General features: G+C 39.9%; 1 protein-coding gene across 1 annotated transcript in view; it reads left to right on the top strand.

Annotated features, from left to right (window-relative positions):
• Positions 1–906: 906 nt before the first annotated feature.
• The window catches only part of hs2st1b (heparan sulfate 2-O-sulfotransferase 1b), a 34083-nt gene continuing 24705 nt past the window's right edge, over positions 907–10284 (top strand). The window contains exon 1 of the mRNA XM_056276571.1: positions 907–1483. Coding sequence (XP_056132546.1) covers positions 1360–1483 — 124 coding nt within the window. The 5' untranslated portion in view covers positions 907–1359. The remainder of the gene's footprint in view (positions 1484–10284) is intronic.

Raw genomic sequence — 10284 nt, 5'->3', positions numbered from 1 at the left:
AGTGCAGAGAAACTGAATGAAAAAGGGGAGACAAGTAAATTAGAGTTTTAATTCAAAATCAGCAACAGAATGGCAAACAAATCAGGAACGCTCTCATCAAGCTTACAAAGTATGCAGTATATTCAGCATACGTTTAACACTGGGTGCTAAACATGAGCAGAAATGATCATGCTGAGCAGGTGAGGCCATTTTTAATTTGGAAAATTCTATGCTGGTTTTAATTTGTGACCATAACATGGAGACTGCTGTTGTTGGTGTTGATTTGTTTTGTTTTGCAACAGCAGCAGCAGATGTGATGAATGTTTTACTTACTCCCAGTTGATATTGCAGCAACTGCACACACCATAACTGATTATAATTCACAGATAAGCATATCTGTTGCATTAGTTGGTTTCATACAAATCTTAGCAGATTGTCTTTCTTTGCTGAATCCAGATTCGTTATTAAATAGGGCATATGTTCCCTATGTATGGCAGCTCTGTTTTGCCTTGAACCCCCAGTGGTACACATAAGCACTGACATACGTAGGGATACACGCGGCTGTACGTAGAGGTGCGGTGTCCATTCGGGAATTCTAACTCTTGTCACACCAAATACAACTTTCGAAATATCCGTAAAATCTTGCTAGATATGAAATCATTACTGACATGTATTTTTATTTTTTTAAACGGTTTTGTTTCTTTGTCAGTTCAACCACAAACTCGGGTTTGGTTTAGGGTTAGCTTAAACGCGGTTCAAAAACAGCGCATCTTTAGCAAGCCGCACATCCCCACGCGCACACGATACGTCCCTGGTAGCCGTTCAACTTTACATCGTTACGGCTATACACAGTAGCTTTTATGTGCTAACTTAACTTTTCTGGTTGAAACTCGCTTGGGGATAGTTTCGCGTTGCCCACGGGGGGGTTAGCATTTAAATGGATGTCGCATCTTGAACTCAATGTGTATATGGAGCGGCTTAACGCCGATACTATTAAAAGCCAATTCAGTATTGCGGATTGGGTTGACATGTCGAGTTTTGCCGAGCTAGCAGTTGTTAGCGAATTGTGCAACGATAGCTAGCAAGAAACCAACATGAAGCAGTGTTTTGGAAAACTCGTGTGCGAGTTCGTCGAACTACTACGTTAATCCTACTCGATCTTTAGTTTGATAACGAGCTAACAGGGCCAGTCAACAATAATTAGACGAGGGTGCCGTCCAGTTTTTTTTTTTGGACCAACTTTCGTTAGCTAACGGTAATGGCGAGCTGCTGTTGCTAACGTTTGCTAGGGTAGGCAAGGACCAAGCCAGCAAAGGACCCAGACAACGTTGCTTCACTTTCTAGTTGCATGCGCGGTATGTCTTGCGATCTGGTTGTTTCATGGGGCTTTTAAGGGTTATGATGCCGCCCAAGTTTCAGCTTTTGGCAATTCTGGCATTTGGACTGGCGACTATCTTCATTGAGAATCAAATTCAAAAATTGGAGGAGTCAAGAGCCAAACTAGGTAAGTTGAACAAGAGGTAACTGCAAATGGTCCAGGTGTTGTCGCGTTTGCCTCCTTTAGTGTTAAAATGTTTGCATTCTTCCCTGCCTGAATTGAGTAACATCGAATAACTTGAACATTTAATCTGTATAGTAACGGTGCTGTCTATTAATCAAGAGTCCATAGACACGCAGCGCGCTGTTTAATCAGTACAGCCCATTAACGCAAATGATTATCTGCTAACATTAAGTGCGCTTTGATTTAGACCCCATTGGGCATTCATTTATTTCAAACAGTGCAGTGAATGTTGTAGATGTGTTGTCGTTAACAGCAAAATTGTGTTTGGCAATTTTTTCTATGCTGGAAGCTACCCTGTAGGGCGACACGGTGGCGCAGTGGTAAGCGCTGTCGCCTCACAGCTAGAAGTTCCTGGGTTCGAATCCCTGCGTTGTCCAACCTTGGGGGTCGTCCCAGGTCGTCCTCTGTGTGGAGTTTGCATGTTTGGTTTCCCCGTGTCTGCGGTGGGTTTTCTCCGGGTGCTCCAATTTCCTCCACCATCAAAAAGACATGCATGTTCGGGTTATGTCTGTGCCCCTGACCGAGACATGGCAAGACGAACTGGAGTTGGTCCCCACTGCTCCTAGCGCCACAGCTAGGATGGGTTAAATGCAGTGCGTCATTGCCCTACGGGGATCAATAAAGTATCTCAAAATCAAAAAAAAAAAATTAAGCATTGGTCTGACCTAATTGCTCGACTTTATGTATTTTTCATTAGGAATGGCACACTAACATCCTTACTACTACTGACAAACTTCAATTTTCTATTTCCATCAATCAGCATTTTCATGGCCAACTAGCCATTGTATTAGTGATATAATGACCCCAATATCTGATGGAATCTACAGGGGGAGTGCCACATATGTCGTTGGGACTGAATGCTCACAGTCTATTCAAAGTGAAGTAGCATCAATCTCACTGCACCTGTTCCTCAAATAAATAAAATTTATGAACTACCAGACAATTCTCATTTCTCATATTTTGAAAAGGCTGCTTCATTTTCATTTAGAAAATGACAATGACAAATGCACAATACAGAAAATGCATACGATGTTATGCAGAAGCAATGCATTATGGGGCATCTGAGTCTATCCAATAAAATCAATCAGCTCTTAGTCTGTTGATTGCATATTGTATGCTGATTGGAAATATCTTACTGCTCTTTAGTATATGTAGGGTACTAGAAGCCATAACCATACAGTCCATTAATTCTGATACACAAAACATGTCATTCATGGCACAGTGGGGTTTTTTTCTTCTTCTTCAATCAGACAGTGGTGTATTACACCTCAACAAAACAACTCACTGTACTGAAGTGTTGCAGGGAGGGGTGGCTCTTTAGCTGTGTGGTGCATTTCATTATCTAGCCTAATGTGAACTGAGTTATCCCAAAAAGGGGTTTAAAAGTGCATCATATGTAAGTGTATCATATTGCATCACAGAAAGTTGAATCAGTTCATCTGGACATGATTATTGAGAGAGAGAAACATTTCATCACTCATCTAAGTGACCTCTTCAGTCTCAACTGACCGCAGGTATCCTCACCCTTATGAAGAGGTCACTTAGATGAGTGATGAAACATTTCTCTCTCAATAAACGTTATGTCCAGATGAACTGATTCAACTTCGTCATTTTCTTACCTGGATTATTGAGTATGCATAAAGACATATCATATTACAGTTCATGCTATGTTTATTTTGTTTGGCAGTGACGCAGATTTTGCATTAACAGGGTGATTTGACTTTGGAAAAGTTTTCTGCTATGATAGCAAAAACATCTGATAAAGGGTTTATGCACTTTTCACTGTTCATAAAAACAGATGAAGTGCTTTTCAGTAAGTTTTTCCAGCTTTCTTTTTTGTTTAATTTATGCTCTGTAAAATTAGAGAAGAGTGCTCTGAAAGTATAGCCTCTTAGTTGACACATTGAGATAGCAGGATCATTCATCTTTCTTTGAAAATGTGTTGCGCTACTCTTTCAGGGTTCCCACTCATCCTGGAAAATATAGAGATTTACAGACTAGCTTTTTGGAAAACACCTGGGAAATGACAAATATTGGGGTCATGGAAAATTGTAAATTTAGGTTATGAAGTAGTATAATTACCTACTGAGATTGCATATTTTATGTGTGATTTTAGGCGCTGAGAGTGTACAACAGTGATTTAAGTTTGGGGGGGGTGATACAAAGTAACAGTTCACTTAGAGACTATTGAGGCTTCCACTGATATTTACTGAATAATATGGTCCAATGTGAGCAACAGCTGTCATTAAAATCCAAACAAAAATCATGGAAAATGTTGGACATGTTCTTGAAATATTCTGGAAAATTACTTTTCTTTTTTTTTCTTTTTTCTTTTTTTTCTTCTTTTTTTTCTAAAGAACGGGAGCCCTTAGAATCTAAACTCAAGTTTTTATGTTATAAAATCTAACACAGTGGTAATTCAATTATGTGCTGTCTATATGTATGCAGGTTTTCTTCCAACCCAACACTACACCAGCGGATTTCACTGAGTAACATCGCAACCAGACAGGAGGTGAAATCAGCTGGTGTAGTGTTGGTTTGGAAAGAAAATCTGCATACGCATGACTCTCCATGGCACATAATTGAATTCCACTCGTCTAACATATATCGATACACTAAGTGTCTCACCTGAAATGATAGCCAATAGCATCGGCTAGTTGTTAGAAGTAGATTAGGCAGATGTAGCAGATTTGCCTATTTCCCCTGCCTCAAAACCGAAGAAGAGGGAGAAAATGAGCAAGTGATATCTAACACTGAAAACATATAGGCCTAGATCTATCTTTGTATATCTTTTTAAACATATTTGTGTTAATCTGTCACCATAAGGGAAAAAAGCTTATGGCAGTTTACTTTCATAAAAAAGAAAAGAACATTTACTTTTGTGTGATGATTGAGAAATGGCTATCATTCTCAGACCACCTTATGACTGTCTCCCATACTTGTCGCTTCACTTTATATAACACCTGCAAAATCAGACCATACCTGTCACAACATGCTGTCCAGCTTTTGGTCCAGGCTCTAGTTCTCACAGTTAGACTACTGCACTGCATGTCTGGCAGGTCTCCCTGCATGTGCAATCCAACTACTCCAGACAATCCAGAATGATGCTGCATGCTTGGTCTTCAGCCTCCCAAAACGTGTACGTCACTCCTCTCTTTGTATCCTTAGACTAGCTTCCAGTTGCTGATCGTGGAAAGTTCAAAACCTTGCTGTTTTGCATTCCAGGCAGTTCACTGAACTGCATGTAGTTACATGCAATCCTCTATCAGCATGTACATTTCTCCTCGATCTCTTCTCTCTGCCTCTGTAATAGGCTGATATCTGTCCCATCTACTACAATGTGAAGCTCTAGATCCTGGCTTTTCTCTCACCTAGACCCAAAATGGTGGGATGGCCTCCTGGTCTCAATTAGGTTTGTGCCGATTGGCGATCGGATCATATATCGATTACTGAAGGGATGATTGACAATTGTTTCTTCCTACGGCAATATCAAGGCAATTTTAACTAACTTACTATCAGAATTAAGATTTTATAAGAAAAAATCTCTAAAATCTGTACCTTAGAGATGTGTCTGGTGGAGTGGCATGTCCGCCCGCTGAGCCCCGTTAATCAGCACAAATGGCGAGTTAATTTAAAACCCTTAATTACAAACCAGTTTGCTGTCTCTTTTCCATGGATCTGACACCCCACTTCTCCGTTCTCCTTATGCGTGTTCACCAAAACATTGCTTTGCACTCCATAAAAGTATTTAACATTATGGATATGATTTGGATTGTGATAATAAAGTTAAGATAATAATGTTAAACGGAATATGATGCTGTGATAGTGTCACACCAAGCACAGACACACAGACTTTCGAAGAGAGCCATTGTTTCAATTAGGAATTGACCGATTATCGGTCTGGCTGATTATTGACTTCGATATTTGTCATTTTTCGTATTATCATTATTGGCATATTTTTAGTGGCCAAACCGATGTTTTTTTTTAAATCACATATTGAAAATGTTTATTATTTCCTTACATATAGAAAAAAAGGTTTTGAAAAAATCACATGAAGAGGAGAGATGTGAAAATAGGAGAAAGGGGAAACTTGTAGAAAAACGGTCAGGGTGTGTGTTCAAAAGCATAACTACAGCATTATCAGGAGTAAAATCTATTAGACACTCCAATAAATGCAGCAATCAAATTTCGCTGTACATGAGCAAGGTTATGAAAATAAACTTCAAAATGAAGCTACAACCTTTATATAGCTGGAACTCACCTGAACATTTTTCAAGGCATTTCTAAATTTTGCAAAAGTCTTTAAAAAACCCTCTAAACATTGGCAACATCATTACTTCAAAATACAAAAGTACATTATTGACAGTTGCTTTTAAAAACTGTCATAAACTTTCATAAAGGGAGAGAGCAAAGGCCAACTCTTTGGTAAACTGGTAGGGCTGTCAATGAATGTTCCAAATTCGTATATAACTGAATCGGGGGGGGGGGGCGGCACAAAGGAGGGTTTTGTCCCTGTCCCATTCCTCAACTTCCATGCCGGCTACTCCTGCTGAATCTCCAAACTGGGAGCACACAGACTCCCATCTACTGCAGGTAATACACTGATTGTTGATAAGTACCTCATGCAACCCCACTTCAAAAAACCCGAACTATCACTATAAAGATAAGAGAAAGAGAACATAATGACACTAATGTGCATTTTTCCATTCAGTTCAGTCAAAGCCTGCTGGGAGCACTTTAACCAATTTATGTGGAATTATTTTAATATTATAATTATTCAGTTTGATCAAAGTTTACTTCCTGCTGTCCATGCTTTTTAAATTCATTCCATTTTCATGTTTTGGAAGTTATTTATTTTTAATTAAAAATAATTCCACTCAGATTATTATCTAGTGCCTTGAACATCGTGCACTTTATTTTTTCAAATATTTTCTGTTTTACACAAAATTCAGTCAAACATATGCTCATTTAAAGGCAGCCTTGTGTTGGGGTTTGTTTTGCTGTAAATTTTGGCACAAAATGTTTTACATTTACTGCAACTGAATATCAGCCCCAAATATCAGTTATCGGCCACCATAGCTTACCTATAATCGATATTGGTATCGGCGCTGAAAAAAAACATATCGGTCAACCCCTAGTTTCAATAGAGGAGACATTGCTAGAAAATAGATTTTTTTTTATTGTTAAAATATTTTAAATAAAATGGTCACACTCTTATAAATGTTTATTCATGTAACTTTAACTGTATTGCTTGCAGAAAGCTTGAAGGTTTGATTATTTCAAAGCTTTGTCAAGACGCTGAGCCACGCTCAAGATGATTATTCAAAATCTTTAATCCAAATTAAATTCAAACATCAATAATTTAAAAATGCTTATCAGAGAATAAATTATTTAATAAAAATGAATAAATATACTACTTCTACAAACCAAGTAAAACCCATAATATTCTCAAATATGAGATATGTTTTTCTTTGACACCAAGGGCCGTATTTAAAAGATCTATAGCATATGGTCTAAAGTGCATGGCACAAGTGCATTTCCAAATCGACTTGCTAGTTAAATGGCGCGTAATCTGGGTGCAAAGTAAGGCACAAAAGCGTTGTACGTAGCCTCTTAATTAATCATAGGTGTGTTTTTGGCGTAACATGAATTAAACCAATCAGAATCAGATGCGCTTGCACCTTGGCGCGTTGTTATTTAAGTGGCAGATTCGGCAAGTTGGGAAAACAAATGGTTTTCTGCTGAGGAAACGGATTTGCTCATGTGCATATGAAAGCCTGCAAGCAGACCATCTATGGGAGCAGCAGGAATTCATCAGAGCTCCGTGTTCCAACTAACATGTTTTTTTATTGACATTGCAGGAAAGTCGACCCGACTCTGATCCGTTTTCGATAGGCTCCTCTGTTTGATGGGTCTGGTTAAATGCCTATGTGTATTACCACGATTGGTCAACTAATTAGCCAATTTCATACCTCATTACTGCAATTAGCTAATTCTGATAACTATTATAACCTTATGATATTTATTTTTTGAATATCGTAATGTACACAATAATCTTTCACATTGTAATGTTTTTAGTTGTAATCTTTTGCGTATTTGTGCGCTTCTGCGCTTCCCTGTGTGTGTAACAAGCAGAGTATGCACATTGTGCATCCGCCTATGTAGGCACATCTTACTATCTGAATAATGCACCCTTTGAATCGCAGGAAAATACTGCACCATTGACTTTAAACTTTAGTCCAGGTTTTTGTTGGTCAATGGCGCAATCGCTTTCCACTGCCTCAAGATAGCTATGTGCCAACATTGTGCTTGACCACACCTCATTTAAGACCAACACGCCCATGGGTACACAGATGGGTGCAAGTACATTTGCTATTTAAACAATGTGGGCACTGGATGGGAAAATGACAACTGCTTTGGTTGGAAATTGGCGACGACACTTGTGTGCTGCTTTGCGCCAGGACCCTAAGTCGTCCATCCTGGCATTTCACTGGCATGCTGTGATGTACTCTCCCCACCTCCTCTACTCCTACCTCCCCCTGGTGATCAGATCACTTATCGGCAATCTCGGGTAACCACAATTGGAAGATATGAAAATAGAAATTATGCCCCCAATCCTACACTCCACCAGAACTACTGACTCACTTCCTTCCTTCAAGAAAAGACAAAAACTTTCCTTTTAAAAGCCTACTTTAACCCTTAAATTATCTCCAGTTGCAGGTCTATTTTATGTGTTACCTGACACTGGCTCCCACTGTTACACCATATTATACATCAGTTTCTGGTGTCTACTTTATTTTCTGAAACCTTCGCCTTCGACTATGTTAATGGGTCTCATATCCATAGCGATGAAGTCTACTATGGCATCTGTTATGTCTTTCTTTTTCTTCGTTATTGGTTTTTGGAACTGTAGGGTCTGATGTGTAGTTTTTGGTGTGGTTGAGGATGTTGATGGCTGTAATACCATGCCGATAATTGCCTTCGCACCTGATGTTTTCATATTACTAGTTGTGTTTTATTTTATCTATTCGGCTCAGTTGCAACTATTTTCCAAGGAAAGTAAGTGCAAAATGTTATCATGTGTAACGTTACTGTTTAAACGGCGGATAAAAGTAGCTTGATAATGGCGACTAGAAATCAGAAATGAGCTAAGCTGTTTGCTAGCTAGTATAGGCTCAGTTTTTTATACCATATAAGAATAGCCTACTGCTTACAGCATTCAAGTGATTTATCATGCTTGTTGTGCCACTGTGGTAGGTCAGTTTCAGATTGCATATTTGTCACACTGCCTTGTCATCACTCAATTTAAAGTGTTGCCACACAGCTGAGGTCTTCGGTATTTTGTCTTCCCTTTAATGGCCAAGGTGAACTGAAGTGTGACGTCACTGCTGTGAGTGAGAGGGATGTCAGATGCTGCAGCTGAGACAGTATATATTTCCACATTTTAACAGTGCAGTTACAAAGTATAAATATAGTACAAGAATGGGCTGACAAATGTATTTTGCAGTTCGCCTTTATTGATAGCCTAGTACTACTACTACTTTCGGCTGCTCCCATTAGGGGTCGCCGCAGCAGATTATCCATTTCCATTTCTCCCTGTCCTCTGCATCTTCTTCTGTCAGACCATCCACCTGTATGTCCTCTCTCACCACATCCATAAAACTTCTCTTTGGCCTTCCTCTTTTCCTCTTCCGTGGCAGCGCCATATTCAGCATCCTTCTCCCAATATACCCAGCATCTCTCTTCCACACATGTCCAAGCCATCTCAAACTTGCCTCTCTTGCTTTGTCTCCAAACCGTCAAACCTGAGCTGTCCTTCTAACATACTCATTCCTAATCCTGTCCTCCTTCGTCACTCCCAGTGAAAATCTTAGCATCTTCAACTCTGCCACCTCCAGCTCCGCCTCCTGTCTTTTCATCAGTGCCACTGTCGCCAGACCATATAACTCTCACAATCATCTTGTAAACCTTCCCTTTAACTCTTGCTGTTACCCTTCTGTCACAAATCACTCCTGGCACTCTTCTTCACCCACTCCACCCTGCCTGCACTCTCTTCTTCATCTCTTTTCTGCACTCCCCGTTACTTTGAACAGTTGACCCCAAGTATTTAAACTCATATGCCTTTGTCACCTCTACTCCTTGCATCCTCACCATTCCGCTGTCCTCCCTCTCATTCACGCATAGGTATTCTGTCTTGCTCCTTCTGACTTTCATTCCTCTTCTCTCCAGTGCATACCTCCACTTCTCCAGGCTCTCCTCAACCTGCTCCCTACTCTCACTACAGATCACAATGTCATCCACAAACATCATAGTCCATGGAGACTCCTGCCTGATCTTGTCCGTCAACCTGTCCATCACCATTGCAAACAAGAAAGGGCTCAGAGCCGATCCTTGGTGTAATCCCACCTCCACCTTGAACCCATCTGTCATTCCAACCGCACACCTCGCCACTGTCACACTTCCCTCATACATATCCTGCACCACTCCTACATACTTCCCTGCAACTCCCGACTTCCTCATATAGTCCATGGGCCAGACGATATTTCGGTACACTCAAGGTGGCAAAACTTACTTATAATTTTTGAAAGGATCCATGTCTGTAGATGATATTTTGGTATGATAACCATTCCTGAGTGGCAGCTGTATCACAGTTATCAGCTCATGAAGTTAACCACCCGCTAAACTAAATTGCATTTTAGACGCTGGTGCATATCCTGGTTTAGCCTCATGGTCAGGACATTTTT

The sequence above is a fragment of the Lampris incognitus genome, chromosome 3 (assembly GCF_029633865.1).
Source record: "Lampris incognitus isolate fLamInc1 chromosome 3, fLamInc1.hap2, whole genome shotgun sequence".
Classification (NCBI taxonomy): Eukaryota; Metazoa; Chordata; class Actinopteri; order Lampriformes; family Lampridae; genus Lampris; species Lampris incognitus.
The sequence above is the reverse complement of the archived record's forward strand: the minus strand, read 5'-3'. Positions and strand labels throughout refer to the sequence as shown.